The sequence below is a fragment of the Cololabis saira genome, chromosome 24, assembly GCF_033807715.1.
Source record: "Cololabis saira isolate AMF1-May2022 chromosome 24, fColSai1.1, whole genome shotgun sequence".
Classification (NCBI taxonomy): Eukaryota; Metazoa; Chordata; class Actinopteri; order Beloniformes; family Belonidae; genus Cololabis; species Cololabis saira.
The window spans coordinates 26,494,160-26,517,202 of record NC_084610.1 but is presented as its reverse complement, the minus strand read 5'-3'; the positions used below and the strand labels follow the sequence as shown (position 1 = coordinate 26,517,202).

Genomic DNA, 23,043 nt, shown 5'->3' with positions numbered 1-23,043 from the left:
GGGGCACAGGCGGGGCAAGACAGAAACTCAAGGCAGGGGGGAATGTCAACCTTGACAGTGACTAAAAATAAAGTATTTTAATGTCTTATCCTTCTGCTCTCAGAAAACATAATTTTAATTAATCCTGCTCCGACTGTATCAGGTCCCTTTAGAGGTTAATTAAGTATACTTAATTTAATAAAACATGTCCAGAAGTATTATTTCTCTCTTTTCTCCTGGAAGAGATGTTTGGTTGCATTTGAAGTGAAACTCTAAAAGTTGGAGTTGAAGTTTAAACTGCAGTCTGTGATTAAAAGTCATCAACATGTTTCTTCGTTATTCAGGTTGAGGAGGTGCGGTCTGTCAGAGATCAGCTGTTCTTCTCTGGTCTCAGCTCTGAAGTCCAACCCCTCCCATCTGAAACATCTGGACCTGAGCAAGAACAACCTGCAGGATTCAGGAGTGAAACATCTGTGTGGTTTCCTGGAGAGTCCAGACTGCAGACTGGAGAATCTGGAGTAAGACATGTTTTAGTTGTGTGTTCAGATGAATGTGATGTGAAAGTTGTGTTGACACTAACCTGCAGACATCAGGCCGATCTCCTGCTGATCCACACTGACCATCTGACTGCTCTGGTTTCTTCTTCTCTGCTTTAGTCCTCCAACAGTTTGTTTCTCCTTAAACATCCTCTTCTGATTTATGACATAAAAACTAAACATCTGAATGTGTCAGACAGGAACAACTGAAGAACCAGAGATGTGTCTGAACTTGGAATAAAACATCTGAACAAACAAGTATTAACTGGGAAATTAGAAAAATACATTTGTTCTAATATTTAAATAGGTAATACAAGAAATGTGATGTTTATAATTAGTATTCTATTCAGAAAAATGTCAATTATATCTTGATCTTCAGGTCTTTTAAGAAACCAACTGAATATAAAGTTCCCAGATTGATCCAGGATTACATATTGTATTCCAGATTTCATCTCCAGCTGCTTTTCTCTGCTGCTTTTTCAAATGTTTTCCACGGTTGGATTAGTTTCATGGTTGATCATCTTGGTGTAGTTTTTCTGGGACAGTTGGGAGGTTTGTTGCATGAAAGTAGAAAGAAGAAGTCCAGGATGTGTGAGAAAGGCTTGACATCTCCTCCTGAGTTCATCCTGGATGATTCCACTGCAGGAAGACGATCCAGGATGAGGAGGTGCAGCTCTGTGAAGCCAGGTTGAACTAATCCTGGTACGTGCACGTTGACGTCTGTCTTAAGCAGACCGTGAGGTCGGTCCCAGATGTCCTGGTTCACAAATGGAGGACGAGTGTTGCTGATGTTTCACCGAGTGAACAACAGCTTCTAATGGAAACGTACCAGGAGCTTAAACAGCTGATACGTTCAGAAATGTCCTCCAGACGCTGTTAATAAACTCAGAGAGTCTGACAGACAACAGTGGACAGACTGAATGTGTAGTCGTCCAACATATGAGCTGTAGAGCTCATTTACTGAATAACAGATATAACAGAAAGTTTACCAAATATAAAACTGAACAAGGAAAACATCTTTTTCTAGGTTTTTACTATCATATCTTAATAAGTCTGTTAAGATCATTTCATCCAGGTGACAACAAGACATAAGGTTCAACAAATAATGTCTTTTTATGGTTTTCAGAGCGTGAAACTAAATATAAATACACGTGTGTTGAAGTAAGAAAAGTGAAATAAAGCTGCCATCACGTTTCTAATTCTCATCTATGTGGAGCCTGTAAGATGATGATGATGATGATGATGCTGATGATGATGATGATGCTGAATTGTAATTTATCTGTAAATGTCGATGATGAAGATGAGGAAACAAACACACAGAAGATGATGAACAAGTGTTGATGAAATGATTGATTGATCAGTGACAGCTGACTGATCAGACGGAGCAGCAGGAGGAAGAAGTCCTGCTTGTTATTCTGCACTACAGGTGGAGCGTCAGAGTCATCATCCTGACAGGAAGTGTCTTAGATCCACCCGTGTGGGTTTCATTCAGAAATGTCCTTTAATCAAGCAGCTCATTAGTTGTTCAACCAAAGACTTTTCAAGTGCAAGTGATACAGAACCACCTGATGTTTAGTTTCACTCAGACTTCAGAATTTGTTGAATTAGTCTGATAAATATACAGAATTCCATCATTCTTATCTTTCACTCAAAGTAAGACATTTATTGATGAACTCAGTTTTAACAGAATTATTAGGTGTTTGCAAGTGAAGTCAAATTATAAATGACACGTGAGTAAAAATAAAGTATTTTAGTATCTTATCCTTCTGCTCTCAGAAAACATCATTTTAATTAATCCTGCTCCGACTGTATCAGGTCCCTTTAGAGGTTAATTAAGTATACTTAATTTAATTAAACATGTCCAGAAGTGTTATTTCTTTCTTTTCTCCTGGAAAAGATGTTTGGTTGCATTTGAAGTGAAACTCTAAAAGTTGGAGTTGAAGTTTAAACTGCAGTCTGTGATTAAAAGTCATCAACATGTTTCTTCGTTATTCAGGTTGTGGAGGTGCGGTCTGTCAGAGATCAGCTGTTCTTCTCTGGTCTCAGCTCTGAAGTCCAACCCCTCCCATCTGAAACTTCTGGACCTGAGTGGGAACAAGAACCTGCAGGATTCAGGAGTGGAACATCTGTGTGGTTTCCTGGAGAGTCCAGACTGCAGACTGGAGACTCTGGGGTCAGACATGTTTTAGTTGTGTGTTCAGATGAATGTGATGTGAAAGTTGTGTTGACACTAACCTGCAAACATCAGGCTGATCTGCTGATCCACACTGACCATCTGACTGCTCTGGTTTCTTCTTCTCTGCTTTAATCCTCCAACAGTTTGTTTCTCCTTAAACTTCCTCTTCTGATTCATGACATAAAAACTAAACATCTGAATGTGTCAGACAGGAACAACTGAAGAACCAGAGATGTGTCTGAACTTGGAATAAAACATCTGAACAAACAAGTATTAACTAGAAAAAAGAAAAATACATTTGATCTAATATTTCAATAGTTAATAGTAGAAATGTGATATTTAGTGCCACGGCTGCGCCACGTGGCACTCCTCCTCCATTGAGCTTCGCAATGGAGGAGGAGTGCCTCGTGCGCAGCACGAGGCACTCTTACTATTGCTCAGGCTTATTATTAGTGCCACGGCTGCGCCACGTGGCACGCCTCCTCCATTGAGCTGCGCAAGCTCAATGGAGGAGGAGTGCCTCGTGCGCAGCACGAGGCACTCATACTATTGCTCAGGCTTATTATTAGTGCCACGGCTGCGCCACGTGGCACGCCTCCTCCATTGAGCTGCGCAAGCTCAATGGAGGAGGAGTGCCTCGTGCGCAGCACGAGGCACTCATACTATTGCTCAGGCTTATTATTATTTATATATTCTTCCGTAAAAACTTTGTCCGGCTACTCCTCCTACAGCTTTGAGAAAACGCGAAAAGTAAAAACGTAGAAACGTGCGCCTTAATCGGGAATCGATGGGTATGACTTTTATTAGCGATTGGCGTGCACGTTTTTGCGCAACGTGCACAAACGTGCGCTTTTTGCCCCATCCGGAACGCATTGCGTGAAGTTTGGGGCCTCACCACTCGCACACCGTTACTCGAAAAATTCTGAACCGATTTAGAAAGTTGTAGGCCCTGAATTTAACTACAGTCCTGTGGATTTTCAGAACGATGGCACGAATAGTTTTTGCACGAAGTGCAAAAACATTTCCAAATTTCCAAACTAATGGGGAAGATTTTCCCATGCATTTCAATGGTGCCATTATAAGCGGATGGGAAAATGTTGAGAAAAAAAAGACAAAATTCACCTTTTTTCCGAGTCACGTATCTTTCTCATACTTGGACGTAGAAACGTCATTCAAACTTCAAAACGGAGGAAAACTTCTCTTCTCTCTCCAAACCCCGGACTGTTTTTTCCTAAAATGTACACTTTTCAAGATATGAGCCCTCAAGCGAGGACTGGAAATCACTTTTTTTCAAATCTAGAGCACGGGAGTCAGTTTGCTAGAGTGTAGTTACACTGAAAAAAAAACATGATTTCTTATTTGTAACTCGAGCTCACGGGCAAACCGTAAAAGGTAGACAGATAATTTTTGGTCAGAATATAGACATAGGTGTTGTGATTCATAAAATGTGACTTTGACAGGCGTGGTGTGCACAAAATTTTAACGGAGGAGCCAACAGACACGCCAATTCCTGTCTCTCTCTTCATTGACTCCCATGTTAAATGAAGTTTTCTTAAAAAAAATCTCATTTTTGTTTTCGAATTGCCGTTACTAACACATTTTAAGGAATATCTGTATGAAAATAACATTTAGATAATCTGGTAGGTTCTCTGTTTCTCAAAATGTTTTCGTTTTTCTGCTAAGAGCTACGGTTTGAGCGCAAAGTGGAGGGATTTCAGGTTTGTCACAACCAAAAATCCAGCTGAGTCATTCCCGCTCCCTCTGTATCAGGTTCTTGTTGCCCCTAGCAACCAGAGCTCAGCTGTTGACTGATTAGACTGACCCAGAACTGGTCACATGACTCACTCAGTACAGACTTCATAGTATAACCTGGAAAATGGAGAAATCTGAACCCTGACCTTTTAACCTTAGATGAACACACACACACACACACACACACACACACACACACACACACACACACACACACACACACACACACGATAGGTGTTATTATGGGATGTAAGGTGTTTTTATAGGATGTTAGTGTTATTATGGGATGTCAGGTGTTTTTATAGGATGTTAGTGTTATTATGGGATGACAGGTGTTTTTATAGGATGTTAGTGTTATTATGGGATGTCAGGTGTTTTTATAGGATGTTAGTGTTATTATGGGATGGCAGGTGTTTTTATAGGATGTTAGTGTTATTATGGGATGGCAGGTGTTTTTATAGGATGTTAGTGTTATTATGGGATGTTAGTGTTATTATGGGATGGTAGGTGTTTATTATGGGATGGTAGTGTTATTGGTGTTAGCGGTCCCGTTAGCGGTTCTGTTAGCGGTCCTGTTAGCGATCCCGTTAGCGGTCCCGTTAGCGGTCCAGTTAGCGATCCCGTTAGCGGTCCAGTTAGCGACCCCGTTAGCGACCCCGTTAGCGGTCCCGTTAGCAATCCCGTTAGCGGTCCCGTTAGCGGTCCCGTTAGCGGTTGTTAGCGATCCCGTTAGCGATCCCGTTAGCGGCTTGGTTAGCGATCCCGTTAGCGGCTCGGTTAGCGGTCCCGTTAGCGGTTCAGTTAGCGATTCCGTTAGCGATCCCGTTAGCGGTCCCGTTAGCTGTCCCGTTAGCGGTCCAGTTAGCGATCCCGTTAGCGGTCCAGTTAGCGGTTCCGCTAGCGGTTGTTAGCGATCCCGTTAGCGGTCCCGTTAGCGGTTCAGTTAGCGATTCCGTTAGCGATCCCGTTAGCGGTCCCGTTAGCGGTCCAGTTAGCGACCCCGTTAGCGGTCCCGTTAGCGGTTCCGCTAGCGGTTGTTAGCGATCCCGTTAGCGGTCCCGTTAGCGGTTCAGTTAGCGATTCCGTTAGCGATCCCGTTAGCGGTCCCGTTAGCGGTCCAGTTAGCGATCCCGTTAGCGGTCCAGTTAGCGACCCCGTTAGCGGTCCCGTTAGCGGTCCCGTTAGCGGTTCCGCTAGCGGTTGTTAGCGATCCCGTTAGCGGTCCCGTTAGCGGTTCTGTTAGCGGTTCTGTTAGCGGTCCTGTTAGCGGTTCCGTTAGCGGTTGTTAGCGGTCCCGTTAGCGATCCCATTAGCGGCTCGGTTAGCAATCCCGTTAGCGGCTCGGTTAGCGGTCCCGTTAGCGGTTCAGTTAGCGATTCCGTTAGCGATCCCGTTAGCGGTACCGTTAGCGGTCCAGTTAGCGATCCCGTTAGCGGTCCAGTTAGCGACCCCGTTAGCGGTCCCGTTAGCAATCCCATTAGCGGTCCCGTTAGCGGTTCCGCTAGCGGTTGTTAGCGATCCTGTTAGCGGTTCTGTTAGCGGTTCTGTTAGCGGTTGTTAGCGGTCCCGTTAGCGATCCCATTAGCGGCTCGGTTAGCGGTCCCGTTAGCGATCCCGTTAGCGATCCCGTTAGCGATCCCGTTAGCGATCCCGTTAGCGATCCCGTTAGCGATCCCGTTAGCGATCCCGTTAGCGGTCCCGTTAGCGGTCCCGTTAGCGATCCCATTAGCGGTCCCGTTAGCGGTTCCGTTAGCGGTTGTTAGCGGCTCAGTTAGCGATCCCGTTAGCGGCTCGGTTAGCGGTCCCGTTAGCGGTCCCGTTAGCAATCCCGTTAGCGATCCCGTTAGCGGTTCAGTTAGCGGTTCTATATTTTCTGTAATAACTTTTGAATGGTTTGACATAGAGAGTCATGGGTGGTGTCATTGGAATCTGTATCGAGTCCTTGACCTTCATGGGTGCAAATAAGCCCCGCGATCATCCGGCAGTAGTCCGTGGCACTTCAAAATTTCCCGGGAATTTTGTCTAGTTATTTATATATTCTTCCGTAAAAACTTTGTCCGGCTACTCCTCCTACAGCTTTGAGAAAACGCGAAAAGTAAAAACGTAGAAACGTGCGCCTTAATCGGGAATCGATGGGTATGACTTTTATTAGCGATTGGCGTGCACGTTTTTGCGCAACGTGCACAAACGTGCGCTTTTTGCCCCATCCGGAACGCATTGCGTGAAGTTTGGGGCCTCACCACTCGCACACCGTTACTCGAAAAATTCTGAACCGATTTAGAAAGTTGTAGGCCCTGAATTTAACTACAGTCCTGTGGATTTTCAGAACGATGGCACGAATAGTTTTTGCACGAAGTGCAAAAACATTTCCAAATTTCCAAACTAATGGGGAGATTTTCCCATGTATTTGTATGGGGCAGCATTTCACACTTTGGGTGGGAGGAGGTTAAAAAAAAAAAAAAATCACCTTTTTTCTGAGTCACGTATCTTTCTCATACTTGCACGTAGAAACGTCATTCAAACTTCAAAACGGAGGAAAACTTCTCTTCTCTCTCCAAACCCGAAACAGTTTTTTCCTAAAATGTACACTTTTCAAGATATGAGCCCTCAAGCGAGGACTGGAAATCACTTTTTTTCAAATCTAGAGCACGGGAGTCAGTTTGCTAGAGTGTAGTTACACTGAAAAAAAAACATGATTTCTTATTTGTAACTCGAGGTCACGGCCAAACCGTAAAAGGTAGACAGATAATTTTTGGTCAGAATATAGACATAGGTGTTGTGATTTATAAAATGTGACTTTGACAGGCGTGGTGTGCACAAAATTTTAACGGGGGAGCCAACAGACACGCCAGTTCCTGTCTCTCTCTTCATTGACTCCCATGTTAAATGAAGTTTTCTTAAAAAAAATCTCATTTTTGTTTTCAAATTGCCGTTACTAACACATTTTAAGGAATATCTGTATGAAAATAACATTTAGATAATCTGGTAGGTTCTCTGTTTCTCAAAATGTTTTCGTTTTTCTGCTAAGAGCTACGGTTTGAGCGCAAAGTGGAGTGATTTCAGGTTTGTCACAACCAAAAATCCAGCTGAGTCATTCCCGCTCCCTCTGTATCAGGTTCTTGTTGCCCCTAGCAACCAGAGCTCAGCTGTTGACTGATTAGACTGACCCAGAACTGGTCACATGACTCACTCAGTACAGACTTCATAGTATAACCTGGAAAATGGAGAAATCTGAACCCTGACCTTTTAACCTTAGATGAACACACACACACACACACACACACACACACACACACACACACACACACACACACACACACACACACACACGATAGGTGTTATTATGGGATGTCAGGTGTTTTTGGAGGATGTTAGTGTTATTATGGGATGTCAGGTGTTTTTATAGGATGTTAGTGTTATTATGGGATGACAGGTGTTTTTATAGGATGTTAGTGTTATTATGGGATGTCAGGTGTTTTTATAGGATGTTAGTGTTATTATGGGATGGCAGGTGTTTTTATAGGATGTTAGTGTTATTATGGGATGGCAGGTGTTTTTATAGGATGTTAGTGTTATTATGGGATGTTAGGGTTATTATGGGATGGTAGGTGTTTATTATGGGATGGTAGTGTTATTGGTGTTAGCGGTCCCGTTAGCGGTTCTGTTAGCGGTCCTGTTAGCGATCCCGTTAGCGGTCCCGTTAGCGGTCCAGTTAGCGATCCCGTTAGCGGTCCAGTTAGCGACCCCGTTAGCGGTCCCGTTAGCAATCCCGTTAGCGGTCCCGTTAGCGGTTGTTAGCGATCCCGTTAGCGATCCCGTTAGCGGCTTGGTTAGCGATCCCGTTAGCGGCTCGGTTAGCGGTCCCGTTAGCGATTCCGTTAGCGATCCCGTTAGCGGTCCCGTTAGCGGTCCCGTTAGCGGTCCAGTTAGCGATCCCGTTAGCGGTCCAGTTAGCGACCCCGTTAGTGGTCCCGTTAGCGGTTCCGCTAGCGGTTGTTAGCGATCCCGTTAGCGGTCCCGTTAGCGGTTCAGTTAGCGATTCCGTTAGCGATCCCGTTAGCAGTCCCGTTAGCGGTCCAGTTAGCGATCCCGTTAGCGGTCCAGTTAGCGATCCCGTTAGCGGTCCCGTTAGCGGTTCTGTTAGCGGTTCTGTTAGCGGTCCTGTTAGCGGTTCCGTTAGCGGTTGTTAGCGGTCCCGTTAGCGATCCCATTAGCGGCTCGGTTAGCAATCCCGTTAGCGGCTCGGTTAGCGGTCCCGTTAGCGATTCAGTTAGCGATTCCGTTAGCGATCCCGTTAGCAGTACCGTTAGCAGTCCAGTTAGCGATCCCGTTAGCGGTCCAGTTAGCGACCCCGTTAGCGGTCCCGTTAGCAATCCCATTAGCGGTCCCGTTAGCGGTTCCGCTAGCGGTTGTTAGCGATCCCGTTAGCGGTTCTGTTAGCGGTTCTGTTAGCGGTCCCGTTAGCGGTTCTGTTAGCGGTTGTTAGCGGTCCCGTTAGCGATCCCATTAGCGGCTCGGTTAGCGGTCCCGTTAGCGATCCCGTTAGCGATCCCGTTAGCGGTCCCGTTAGCGATCCCGTTAGCGGTCCCGTTAGCGGTTCCGTTAGCGGTCCCGTTAGCGGTCCCGTTAGCGGTTCCGTTAGCGGTTGTTAGCGGCTCGGTTAGCGATCCCGTTAGCGGCTCGGTTAGCGGTCCCGTTAGCGGTCCCGTTAGCGATCCCGTTAGCAATCCCGTTAGCGGTTCAGTTAGCGGTTCTATATTTTCTGTAATAACTTTTGAATGGTTTGACATAGAGAGTCATGGGTGGTGTCATTGGAATCTGTATCGAGTCCTTGACCTTCATGGGTGCAAATAAGCCCCGCGATCATCCGGCAGTAGTCCGTGGCACTTCAAAATTTCCCGGGAATTTTGTCTAGTTAGTGCCACGGCTGCGCCACGTGGCACGCCTCCTCCATTGAGCTGCGCAAGCTCAATGGAGGAGGAGTGCCTCGTGCGCAGCACGAGGCACTCATACTATTGCTCAGGCTTATTATTAGTGCCACGGCTGCGCCACGTGGCACGCCTCCTCCATTGAGCTGCGCAAGCTCAATGGAGGAGGAGTGCCTCGTGCGCAGCACGAGGCACTCATACTATTGCTCAGGCTTATTTATTATTTATTATATATTCTTCCGTAAAAACTTTGTCCGGCTACTCCTCCTACAGCTTTGAGAAAACGCGAAAAGTAAAAACGTAGAAACGTGCGCCTTAATCGGGAATCGATGGGTATGACTTTTATTAGCGATTGGCGTGCACGTTTTTGCGCAACGTGCACAAACGTGCGCTTTTTGCCCCATCCGGAACGCATTGCGTGAACTTTGGGGCCTCACCACTCGCACACCGTTACTCGAAAAATTATGAACCGATTTAGAAAGTTGTAGGCCCTGAATTTAACTACAGTCCTGTGGATTTTCAGAACGATGGCACGAATAGTTTTTGCACGAAGTGCAAAAACATTTCCAAATTTCCAAACTAATGGGGAGCTCATTTTCCCTATGTATTCCTATGGCGCCATTCAAAGCGGATGGGAAAATGTCGAGAAAAAAGACAAAATTCACCTTTTTTCTGAGTCACGTATCTTTCTCATACTTGCACGTAGAAACGTCATTCAAACTTCAAAACGGAGGAAAACTTCTCTTCTCTCTCCAAACCCGAAACAGTTTTTTCCTAAAATGTACACTTTTCAAGATATGAGCCCTCAAGCGAGGACTGGAAATCACTTTTTTTCAAATCTAGAGCACGGGAGTCAGTTTGCTAGAGTGTAGTTACACTGAAAAAAAAACATGATTTCTTATTTGTAACTCGAGGTCACGGCCAAACCGTAAAAGGTAGACAGATCATTTTTGGTCAGAATATAGACATAGGTGTTGTGATTTATAAAATGTGACTTTGACAGGCGTGGTGTGCACAAAATTTTAACGGGGGAGCCAACAGACACGCCAGTTCCTGTCTCTCTCTTCATTGACTCCCATGTTAAATGAAGTTTTCTTAAAAAAAATCTCATTTTTGTTTTCGAATTGCCGTTACTAACACATTTTAAGGAATATCTGTATGAAAATAACATTTAGATAATCTGGTAGGTTCTCTGTTTCTCAAAATGTTTTCGTTTTTCTGCTAAGAGCTACGGTTTGAGCGCAAAGTGGAGTGATTTCAGGTTTGTCACAACCAAAAATCCAGCTGAGTCATTCCCGCTCCCTCTGTATCAGGTTCTTGTTGCCCCTAGCAACCACAGCTCAGCTGTTGACTGATTAGACTGACCCAGAACTGGTCACATGACTCACTCAGTACAGAATTCATAGTATAACCTGGAAAATGGAGAAATCTGAACCCTGACCTTTTAACCTTAGATGAACACACACACACACACACACACACACACACACACACACACACACACACACACACACACACACACACACACACACACACACACACGATAGGTGTTATTATGGGATGTCAGGTGTTTTTATAGGATGTTAGTGTTATTATGGGATGTCAGGTGTTTTTATAGGATGTTAGTGTTATTATGGGATGACAGGTGTTTTTATAGGATGTTAGTGTTATTATGGGATGTCAGGTGTTTTTATAGGATGTTAGTGTTATTATGGGATGGCAGGTGTTTTTATAGGATGTTAGTGTTATTATGGGATGTTAGTGTTATTATGGGATGGTAGGTGTTTATTATGGGATGGTAGTGTTATTGGTGTTAGCGGTCCCGTTAGCGGTTCTGTTAGCGGTCCTGTTAGCGATCCCGTTAGCGGTCCCGTTAGCGGTCCAGTTAGCGATCCCGTTAGCGGTCCAGTTAGCGACCCCGTTAGCGGTCCAGTTAGCGACCCCGTTAGCGGTCCCGTTAGCGGTTGTTAGCGATCCCGTTAGCGATCCCGTTAGCGGCTTGGTTAGCGATCCCGTTAGCGGCTCGGTTAGCGGTCCCGATAGCGGTTCAGTTAGCGATTCCGTGAGCGATCCCGTTAGCGGTCCCGTTAGCGGTCCAGTTAGCGATCCCGTTAGCGGTCCAGTTAGCGACCCCGTTAGCGGTCCCGTTAGCGGTTCCGCTAGCGGTTGTTAGCGATCCCGTTAGCGGTCCCGTTAGCGGTTCAGTTAGCGATTCCGTTAGCGATCCCGTTAGCGGTCCCGTTAGCGGTCCCGTTAGCGGTCCAGTTAGCGATCCCGTTAGCGGTCCAGTTAGCGACCCCGTTAGCGGTCCCGTTAGCGGTTCCGCTAGCGGTTGTTAGCGATCCCGTTAGCGGTCCCGTTAGCGGTTCAGTTAGCGATTCCGTTAGCGATCCCGTTAGCGGTCCCGTTAGCGGTCCCGTTAGCAGTCCAGTTAGCGATCCCGTTAGCGGTCCAGTTAGCGACCCCGTTAGCGGTCCCGTTAGCGGTTCCGCTAGCGGTTGTTAGCGATCCCGTTAGCGATCCCGTTAGCGGCCCCGTTAGCGGTTCTGTTAGCGGTTCTGTTAGCGGTCCTGTTAGCGGTTCCGTTAGCGGTTGTTAGCGGTCCCGTTAGCGATCCCATTAGCGGCTCGGTTAGCAATCCCGTTAGCGGCTCGGTTAGCGGTCCCGTTAGCGGTTCAGTTAGCGATTCCGTTAGCGATCCCGTTAGCAGTACCGTTAGCAGTCCAGTTAGCGATCCCGTTAGCGGTCCAGTTAGCGACCCCGTTAGCGGTCCCGTTAGCAATCCCATTAGCGGTCCCGTTAGCGGTTCCGCTAGCGGTTGTTAGCGATCCCGTTAGCGGTTCTGTTAGCGGTTCTGTTAGCGGTCCCGTTAGCGGTTCTGTTAGCGGTTGTTAGCGGTCCCGTTAGCGATCCCATTAGCGGCTCGGTTAGCGGTCCCGTTAGCGATCCCGTTAGCGATCCCGTTAGCGATCCCGTTAGCGATCCCGTTAGCGGTCCCGTTAGCGGTCCCGTTAGCGGTCCCGTTAGCGGTCCCGTTAGCGGTCCCGTTAGCGGTTCCGTTAGCGGTCCCGTTAGCGGTTCCGTTAGCGGTTGTTAGCGGCTCGGTTAGCGATCCCGTTAGCGGCTCGGTTAGCGGCCCCGTTAGCGGTCCCGTTAGCGATCCCGTTAGCGATCCCGTTAGCGGTTCAGTTAGCGGTTCTATATTTTCTGTAATAACTTTTGAATGGTTTGACATAGAGAGTCATGGGTGGTGTCATTGGAATCTGTATCGAGTCCTTGACCTTCATGGGTGCAAATAAGCCCCGCGATCATCCGGCAGTAGTCCGTGGCACTTCAAAATTTCCCGGGAATTTTGTCTAGTTATTTATATATTCTTCCGTAAAAACTTTGTCCGGCTACTCCTCCTACAGCTTTGAGAAAACGCGAAAAGTAAAAACGTAGAAACGTGCGCCTTAATCGGGAATCGATGGGTATGACTTTTATTAGCGATTGGCGTGCACGTTTTTGCGCAACGTGCACAAACGTGCGCTTTTTGCCCCATCCGGAACGCATTGCGTGAAGTTTGGGGCCTCACCACTCGCACACCGTTACTCGAAAAATTCTGAACCGATTTAGAAAGTTGTAGGCCCTGAATTTAACTACAGTCCTGTGGATTTTCAGAACGATGGCACGAATAGTTTTTGCACGAAGTGCAAAAACATTTCCAAATTTCCAAACTAATGGGGAGATTTTCCCATGTATTTGTATGGGGCAGCATTTCACACTTTGGGTGGGAGGAGGTTAAAAAAAAAAAAAAATCACCTTTTTTCTGAGTCACGTATCTTTCTCATACTTGCACGTAGAAACGTCATTCAAACTTCAAAACGGAGGAAAACTTCTCTTCTCTCTCTAAACCCCGGACAGTTTTTTCCTAAAATGTACACTTTTCAAGATATGAGCCCTCAAGCGAGGACTGGAAATCACTTTTTTTCAAATCTAGAGCACGGGAGTCAGTTTGCTAGAGTGTAGTTACACTGAAAAAAAAACATGATTTCTTATTTGTAACTCGAGTTCACGGCCAAACCGTAAAAGGTAGACAGATAATTTTTGGTCAGAATATAGACATAGGTGTTGTGATTTATAAAATGTGACTTTGACAGGCGTGGTGTGCACAAAATTTTAACGGGGGAGCCAACAGACACGCCAGTTCCTGTCTCTCTCTTCATTGACTCCCATGTTAAATGAAGTTTTCTTAAAAAAAAATCTCATTTTTGTTTTCGAATTGCCGTTACTAACACATTTTAAGGAATATCTGTATGAAAATAACATTTAGATAATCTGGTAGGTTCTCTGTTTCTCAAAATGTTTTCGTTTTTCTGCTAAGAGCTACGGTTTGAGCGCAAAGTGGAGTGATTTCAGGTTTGTCACAACCAAAAATCCAGCTGAGTCATTCCCGCTCCCTCTGTATCAGGTTCTTGTTGCCCCTAGCAACCAGAGCTCAGCTGTTGACTGATTAGACTGACCCAGAACTGGTCACATGACTCACTCAGTACAGAATTCATAGTATAACCTGGAAAATGGAGAAATCTGAACCCTGACCTTTTAACCTTAGATGAACACACACACACACACACACACACACACACACACACACACACACACACACACACGATAGGTGTTATTATGGGATGTCAGGTGTTTTTATAGGATGTTAGTGTTATTATGGGATGTCAGGTGTTTTTATAGGATGTTAGTGTTATTATGGGATGACAGGTGTTTTTATAGGATGTTAGTGTTATTATGGGATGACAGGTGTTTTTATAGGATGTTAGTGTTATTATGGGATGACAGGTGTTTTTATAGGATGTTAGTGTTATTATGGGATGTCAGTTGTTTTTATAGGATGTTAGTGTTATTATGGGATGGCAGGTGTTTTTATAGGATGTTAGTGTTATTATGGGATGTTAGTGTTATTATGGGATGGTAGGTGTTTATTATGGGATGGTAGTGTTATTGGTGTTAGCGGTCCCGTTAGCGGTTCTGTTAGCGGTCCTGTTAGCGATCCCGTTAGCGGTCCCGTTAGCGGTCCAGTTAGCGATCCCGTTAGCGGTCCAGTTAGCGACCCCGTTAGCGGTCCCGTTAGCAATCCCGTTAGCGGTCCCGTTAGCGGTTGTTAGCGATCCCGTTAGCGATCCCGTTAGCGGCTTGGTTAGCGATCCCGTTAGCGGCTCGGTTAGCGGTCCCGTTAGCGGTCCCGTTAGCGGTCCAGTTAGCGACCCCGTTAGCGGTCCCGTTAGCGGTTCCGCTAGCGGTTGTTAGCGATCCCGTTAGCGGTCCCGTTAGCGGTTCAGTTAGCGATTCCGTTAGCGATCCCGTTAGCGGTCCAGTTAGCGATCCCATTAGCGGTCCAGTTAGCGACCCCGTTAGCGGTCCCGTTAGCGGTTCCGCTAGCGGTTGTTAGCGATCCCGTTAGCGGTCCCGTTAGCGGTCCTGTTAGCGGTTCCGTTAGCGGTTGTTAGCGGTCCCGTTAGCGATCCCATTAGCGGCTCGGTTAGCAATCCCGTTAGCGGCTCGGTTAGCGGTCCCGTTAGCGGTTCAGTTAGCGATTCCGTTAGCGATCCCATTAGCGGTACCGTTAGCGGTCCAGTTAGCGATCCCGTTAGCGGTCCAGTTAGCGACCCCGTTAGCGGTCCCGTTAGCAATCCCATTAGCGGTCCCATTAGCAGTTCCGCTAGCGGTTGTTAGCGATCCCGTTAGCGGTTCTGTTAGCGGTTCTGTTAGCGGTCCCGTTAGCGGTTCTGTTAGCGGTTGTTAGCGGTCCCGTTAGCGATCCCATTAGCGGCTCGGTTAGCGGTCCCGTTAGCGATCCCGTTAGCGATCCCGTTAGCGATCCCGTTAGCGATCCCGTTAGCGATCCCGTTAGCGGTCCCGTTAGCGGTCCAGTTAGCGATCCCGTTAGCGGTCCAGTTAGCGACCCCGTTAGCGGTCCCGTTAGCAGTTGTTAGCGATCCCGTTAGCGGTCCCGTTAGCGGTTCTGTTAGCGGTTCTGTTAGCGGTCCTGTTAGCGGTTCCGTTAGCGGTTGTTAGCGGTCCCGTTAGCGATCCCATTAGCGGCTCGGTTAGCAATCCCGTTAGCGGCTCGGTTAGCGGTCCCGTTAGCGGTTCAGTTAGCGATTCCGTTAGCGATCCCGTTAGCGGTACCGTTAGCTGTCCAGTTAGCGATCCCGTTAGCGGTCCAGTTAGCGACCCCGTTAGCGGTCCCGTTAGCAATCCCATTAGCGGTCCCGTTAGCGGTTCCGCTAGCGGTTGTTAGCGATCCCGTTAGCGGTTCTGTTAGCGGTTCTGTTAGCGGTCCCGTTAGCGGTTCTGTTAGCGGTTGTTAGCGGTCCCGTTAGCGATCCCATTAGCGGCTCGGTTAGCGGTCCCGTTAGCGATCCCGTTAGCGGTCCCGTTAGCGGTCCCGTTAGCGGTTCCGTTAGCGATCCCATTAGCGGTCCCGTTAGCGGTTCCGTTAGCGGTTGTTAGCGGCTCGGTTAGCGATCCCGTTAGCGGCTCGGTTAGCGGTCCCGTTAGCGGTCCCGTTAGCGATCCCGTTAGCGATCCCGTTAGCGGTTCAGTTAGCGGTTCTATATTTTCTGTAATAACTTTTGAATGGTTTGACATAGAGAGTCATGGGTGGTGTCATTGGAATCTGTATCGAGTCCTTGACCTTCATGGGTGCAAATAAGCCCCGCGATCATCCGGCAGTAGTCCGTGGCACTTCAAAATTTCCCGGGAATTTTGTCTAGTTATTTATATATTCTTCCGTAAAAACTTTGTCCGGCTACTCCTCCTACAGCTTTGAGAAAACGCGAAAAGTAAAAACGTAGAAACGTGCGCCTTAATCGGGAATCGATGGGTATGACTTTTATTAGCGATTGGCGTGCACGTTTTTGCGCAACGTGCACAAACGTGCGCTTTTTGCCCCATCCGGAACGCATTGCGTGAAGTTTGGGGCCTCACCACTCGCACACCGTTACTCGAAAAATTCTGAACCGATTTAGAAAGTTGTAGGCCCTGAATTTAACTACAGTCCTGTGGATTTTCAGAACGATGGCACGAATAGTTTTTGCACGAAGTGCAAAAACATTTCCAAATTTCCAAACTAATGGGGAGATTTTCCCATGTATTTGTATGGGGCAGCATTTCACACTTTGGGTGGGAGGAGGTTAAAAAAAAAAAAAAATCACCTTTTTTCTGAGTCACGTATCTTTCTCATACTTGCACGTAGAAACGTCATTCAAACTTCAAAACGGAGGAAAACTTCTCTTCTCTCTCCAAACCCGAAACAGTTTTTTCCTAAAATGTACACTTTTCAAGATATGAGCCCTCAAGCGAGGACTGGAAATCACTTTTTTTCAAATCTAGAGCACGGGAGTCAGTTTGCTAGAGTGTAGTTACACTGAAAAAAAAACATGATTTCTTATTTGTAACTCGAGGTCACGGCCAAACCGTAAAAGGTAGACAGATAATTTTTGGTCAGAATATAGACATAGGTGTTGTGATTTATAAAATGTGACTTTGACAGGCGTGGTGTGCACAAAATTTTAACGGGGGAGCCAACAGACACGCCAGTTCCTGTCTCTCTCTTCATTGACTCCCATGTTAAATGAAGTTTTCTTAAAAAAAATCTCATTTTTGTTTTCAAATTGCCGTTACTAACACATTTTAAGGAATATCTGTATGAAAATAACATTTAGATAATCTGGTAGGTTCTCTGTTTCTCAAAATGTTTTCGTTTTTCTGCTAAGAGCTACGGTTTGAGCGCAAAGTGGAGTGATTTCAGGTTTGTCACAACCAAAAATCCAGCTGAGTCATTCCCGCTCCCTCTGTATCAGGTTCTTGTTGCCCCTAGCAACCAGAGCTCAGCTGTTGACTGATTAGACTGACCCAGAACTGGTCACATGACTCACTCAGTACAGACTTCATAGTATAACCTGGAAAATGGAGAAATCTGAACCCTGACCTTTTAACCTTAGATGAACACACACACACACACACACACACACACACACACACACACACACACACACACACACACACACACACACACACACACACGATAGGTGTTATTATGGGATGTCAGGTGTTTTTGGAGGATGTTAGTGTTATTATGGGATGTCAGGTGTTTTTATAGGATGTTAGTGTTATTATGGGATGTCAGGTGTTTTTATAGGATGTTAGTGTTATTATGGGATGTCAGGTGTTTTTATAGGATGTTAGTGTTATTATGGGATGGCAGGTGTTTTTATAGGATGTTAGTGTTATTATGGGATGGCAGGTGTTTTTATAGGATGTTAGTGTTATTATGGGATGTTAGGGTTATTATGGGATGGTAGGTGTTTATTATGGGATGGTAGTGTTATTGGTGTTAGCGGTCCCGTTAGCGGTTCTGTTAGCGGTCCTGTTAGCGATCCCGTTAGCGGTCCCGTTAGCGGTCCAGTTAGCGATCCCGTTAGCGGTCCAGTTAGCGACCCCGTTAGCGGTCCCGTTAGCAATCCCGTTAGCGGTCCCGTTAGCGGTTGTTAGCGATCCCGTTAGCGATCCCGTTAGCGGCTTGGTTAGCGATCCCGTTAGCGGCTCGGTTAGCGGTCCCGTTAGCGATTCCGTTAGCGATCCCGTTAGCGGTCCCGTTAGCGGTCCCGTTAGCGGTCCAGTTAGCGATCCCGTTAGCGGTCCAGTTAGCGACCCCGTTAGTGGTCCCGTTAGCGGTTCCGCTAGCGGTTGTTAGCGATCCCGTTAGCGGTCCCGTTAGCGGTTCAGTTAGCGATTCCGTTAGCGATCCCGTTAGCAGTCCCGTTAGCGGTCCAGTTAGCGATCCCGTTAGCGGTCCAGTTAGCGATCCCGTTAGCGGTCCCGTTAGCGGTTCTGTTAGCGGTTCTGTTAGCGGTCCTGTTAGCGGTTCCGTTAGCGGTTGTTAGCGGTCCCGTTAGCGATCCCATTAGCGGCTCGGTTAGCAATCCCGTTAGCGGCTCGGTTAGCGGTCCCGTTAGCGATTCAGTTAGCGATTCCGTTAGCGATCCCGTTAGCAGTACCGTTAGCAGTCCAGTTAGCGATCCCGTTAGCGGTCCAGTTAGCGACCCCGTTAGCGGTCCCGTTAGCAATCCCATTAGCGGTCCCGTTAGCGGTTCCGCTAGCGGTTGTTAGCGATCCCGTTAGCGGTTCTGTTAGCGGTTCTGTTAGCGGTCCCGTTAGCGGTTCTGTTAGCGGTTGTTAGCGGTCCCGTTAGCGATCCCATTAGCGGCTCGGTTAGCGGTCCCGTTAGCGATCCCGTTAGCGATCCCGTTAGCGGTCCCGTTAGCGATCCCGTTAGCGGTCCCGTTAGCGGTTCCGTTAGCGGTCCCGTTAGCGGTCCCGTTAGCGGTTCCGTTAGCGGTTGTTAGCGGCTCGGTTAGCGATCCCGTTAGCGGCTCGGTTAGCGGTCCCGTTAGCGGTCCCGTTAGCGATCCCGTTAGCAATCCCGTTAGCGGTTCAGTTAGCGGTTCTATATTTTCTGTAATAACTTTTGAATGGTTTGACATAGAGAGTCATGGGTGGTGTCATTGGAATCTGTATCGAGTCCTTGACCTTCATGGGTGCAAATAAGCCCCGCGATCATCCGGCAGTAGTCCGTGGCACTTCAAAATTTCCCGGGAATTTTGTCTAGTTAGTGCCACGGCTGCGCCACGTGGCACTCCTCCTCCATTGAGATGCGCAAGCTCAATGGAGGAGGAGTGCCTCGTGCGCAGCACGAGGCACTCATACTATTGCTCAGGCTTCTTTATTTATTTATTCTTCCGTATAAACTTCGGCGCGTAACTAGTCCCACAGCTTTGAGAAAACGCGAAAAGTAAAAACGTAGAAACGTGCGCCTTAATCGGGAATCGATGGGTATGACTTTTATTAGCGATTGACGTGCACGTTTTTGCGCAACGTGCACAAACGTGCGCTTTTTGCCCCATCCGGAACGCATTGTGTGAACTTTGGGGCCTCACCACTCGCACACCGTTACTCGAAAAATTCTGAACCGATTTAGAAAGTTGTAGGCCCTGAATTTAACTACAGTCCTGTGGATTTTCAGAGCGATGGCACAAATAGTTTTTGCACGAAGTGCAAAAACATTTCCAAATTTCCAAACTAATGGGGAGACCATTTTGCCATGTATTCCTATGGCGCCATTCAAAGCGGATGGGAAAATGTCGAGCTAAAAAGACAAAATTCACCTTTTTTCAGAGTCACGTATCTTTCTCATACTTGCACGTAGAAACGTCATTCAAACTTCAAAACGGAGGAAAACTTCTCTTCTCTCTCTAAACCCCGGACTGTTTTTTCCTAAAATGTACACTTTTCAAGATATGAGCCCTCAAGCGAGGTCTGGAAATCACTTTTTTTCAAATCTAGAGCACGGGAGTCAGTTTGCTAGAGTGTAGTTACACTGAAAAAAAAACATGATTTCTTATTTGTAACTCGAGGTCACGGCCAAACCGTAAAAGGTAGACAGATCATTTTTGGTCAGAATATAGACATAGATGTTGAGATTCAAATAATATGACTTTCACAGGCGTGGTGTGCACAAAATTTTAACGGTGGAGCCAACAGACACGCCAATTCCTGTCTGTCTCTTCATTGACTCCCATGTTAAATTAAGTTTTCTTAAAAAAAATCTCATTTTTGTTTTCGAATTGCCGTTACTAACACATTTTAAGGAATATCTGAATAAAATTAAGATTGTCATTATCTTCCGGGTTCTGTCTCTCTCACGATGTCTTTGTTTTTCTGATAGGAGCTACAGTTTGATTACAAGGTGAAGTTATTTGAGGCTTGTCAAATCCAAAAAACTAGCTGAGTCATTCCAATACAATATACACTACCATACTTCCGGGTCATGTGACCCAGAACTGGTCACATGACACATCAATGCAGACTTCATAATACTTTACCTTGGATAATGGAGGAATCTGAACCCTGACCTTACATGATCCCCATTTTATTTTTATAGGATGTTAGTGTTATTATGGGATGGCAGGTGTTTTTATAGGATGTTAGTGTTATTATGGGATGGCAGGTGTTTTTTTTAAGGTTTTTAGCGTTATTATGGGATGGCAGGTGTTTTTATAGGATGTTAGTGTTATTATGGGATGGTAGGTGTTTATTATGGGATGGTAGTGTTATTGGTGTTAGCGGTCCCGTTAGCGGTTCTGTTAGCGGTCCTGTTAGCGATCCCGTTAGCGGTCCAGTTAGCGATCCCGTTAGCGGTCCAGTTAGCGACCCCGTTAGCAATCCCGTTAGCGGTCCCGTTAGCGGTTGTTAGCGATCCCGTTAGCATTCCCGTTAGCGGCTCAGTTAGCGGTCCCGTTAGCGATCCCGTTAGCGATCCCGTTAGCGGTCCCGTTAGCGGTCCCGTTAGCGGTTCCGTTAGCGGTCCCGTTAGCGGTCCCGTTAGCGGTCCCGTTAGCAGTTCCGTTAGCGGTTGTTAGTGGCTCGGTTAGCGATTCCGTTAGCGGCTCGGTTAGCGGTCCCGTTAGCGATCCCGTTAGCGATCCCGTTAGCGGTTCAGTTAGCGGTTCTGTTAGCGGTCCTGTTAGCGGTTCCGTTAGCGGTTGTTAGCGGTCCCGTTAGCGACCCCATTAGCGGCTCCGTTAGCGGCTCCGTTAGCGATCCCGTTAGCGGTCCCGTTAGCGGTCCCGTTAGCGGTCCCGTTAGCGGTCCCGTTAGCGGTCCCGTTAGTGGTCCCGTTAGCGGTCCCGTTAGCGGTCCCGTTAGCGGTTGTTAGCGGCTCGGTTAGCGATTCCGTTAACGGCTCGGTTAGCGGTCCCGTTAGCGATCCCGTTAGCGATCCCGTTAGCGGTTCAGTTAGCGGTTCTGTTAGCGGTACTGTTAGCGGTTTCGTTAGCGGTTGTTAGCGGTCCCGTTAGCGACCCCATTAGCGGCTCCGTTAGCGATCCCGTTAGCGATCCCGTTAGCGGTCCCGTTAGCGGTCCCGTTAGCGGTCCCGTTAGCGGTCCCGTTAGCGGTTCCGTTAGCGATCCCATTAGCGGTCCCGTTAGCGGTCCCGTTAGCGGTCCCGTTAGCGGTTCCGTTAGCGGTTGTTAGCGGCTCGGTTAGCGATTCCGTTAGCGGCTCGGTTAGCGGTGCCGTTAGCGATCCCGTTAGCGATCCCGTTAGCGGTTCAGTTAGCGGTTCTGTTAGCGGTCCTGTTAGCGGTTCCGTTAGCGGTTGTTAGCGGTCCCGTTAGCGACCCCATTAGCGGCTCCGTTAGCGATCCCGTTAGCGATCCCGTTAGCGGTCCCGTTAGCGGTCCCGTTAGCGGTCCCGTTAGCGGTCCCGTTAGCGGTCCCGTTAGCGGTTCTGTTAGCGATCCCATTAGCGGTCCCGTTAGCGGTCCCGTTAGCGGTCCCGTTAGCGGTTGTTAGCGGCTCGGTTAGCGATTCCGTTAACGGCTCGGTTAGCGGTCCCGTTAGCGATCCCGTTAGCGATCCCGTTAGCGGTTCAGTTAGCGGTTCTGTTAGCGGTACTGTTAGCGGTTTTGTTAGCGGTTGTTAGCGGTCCCGTTAGCGACCCCATTAGCGGCTCCGTTAGCAATCCCGTTAGCGATCCCGTTAGCGGTCCCGTTAGCGGTCCCGTTAGCGGTCCCATTAGCGGTTCCGTTAGCGATCCCATTAGCGGTCCCGTTAGCGGTCCCGTTAGCGGTCCCGTTAGCGGTTCCGTTAGCGGTTGTTAGCGGCTCGGTTAGCGATTCCGTTAGCGGCTCGGTTAGCGGTCCCGTTAGCGGTCCCGTTAGCGATCCCTTTAGCGATCCCGTTAGCGGTTCAGTTAGCGATCCCGTTAGAGGTTCCGTTAGCGGTTCTGTTAGCTATCCCGTTAGCGGTCCCGTTAGCGGTCTTGTTAGCGGTTCTATTAGCCTATTACATATTTTCTGCAATAACTTTTGAATGGTTTGACATAGAGAGTCATGGGTGGTGTCAAATGACTAAGTATCGAGTCCTTGACCTTCATGGGTGCAAATAAGCCCCGCGATCATCCGGCAGTAGTCCGTGGCACTTCAAAATTTCCCGGGAATTTTGTCTAGTTATTATTCCATATTCTTCCGTAAAAACTTCGGCGCGTAACTAGTCCCACAGCTTTGAGAAAACGCGAAAAGTAAAAACGTAGAAACGTGCGCCTTAATCGGGAATCGATGGGTATGACTTTTATTAGCGATTGGCGTGCACGTTTTTGCGCAACGTGCACAAACGTGCGCTTTTTGCCCCATCCGGAACGCATTGCGAGAACTTTGGGGCCTCACCACTCGCACACCGTTACTCGAAAAATTCTGAACCGATTTAGAAAGTTGTAGGCCCTGAATTTAACTACAGTCTTGTGGATTTTCAGAGCGATGGCACGAATAGTTTTTGCACGAAGTGCAAAAACATTTCCAAATTTCCAAACTAATGGGGAGATTTTCCCATGTATTTGTATGGGGCAGAATTCCACACTGTGGGTGGGAGGAGGTTAAAAAAAAAAAAAAATCACCTTTTTTCCGAGTCACATATCTTTCTCATACTTGCACGTAGAAACGTCATTCAAACTTCAAAACGGAGGAAAACTTCTCTTCTCTCTCCAAACCCGAAACTGTTTTTTCCTAAAATGTACACTTTTCAAGATATGAGCCCTCAAGCGAGGACTGGAAATCACT

At 47.2% G+C, this 23,043-nt stretch overlaps 1 protein-coding gene across 5 annotated transcripts in view; it reads left to right on the top strand.

Moving 5' to 3' along the window:
- The window catches only part of LOC133425372 (NACHT, LRR and PYD domains-containing protein 12-like), a 72,135-nt gene that overhangs the window by 37,264 nt on the left and 11,828 nt on the right, over positions 1 to 23,043 (top strand). For 3 of the 5 annotated variants that reach the window (XM_061716209.1, XM_061716206.1, XM_061716208.1), the window contains 2 exons: positions 324 to 497; positions 2,512 to 2,688. The exons of the other annotated variants lie outside the window; for them this stretch is intronic. In XM_061716209.1, the coding sequence (XP_061572193.1) occupies positions 324 to 497; positions 2,512 to 2,688 (351 nt within the window). The remainder of the gene's footprint in view (positions 1 to 323; positions 498 to 2,511; positions 2,689 to 23,043) is intronic. 5 annotated transcript variants of the gene reach the window in all.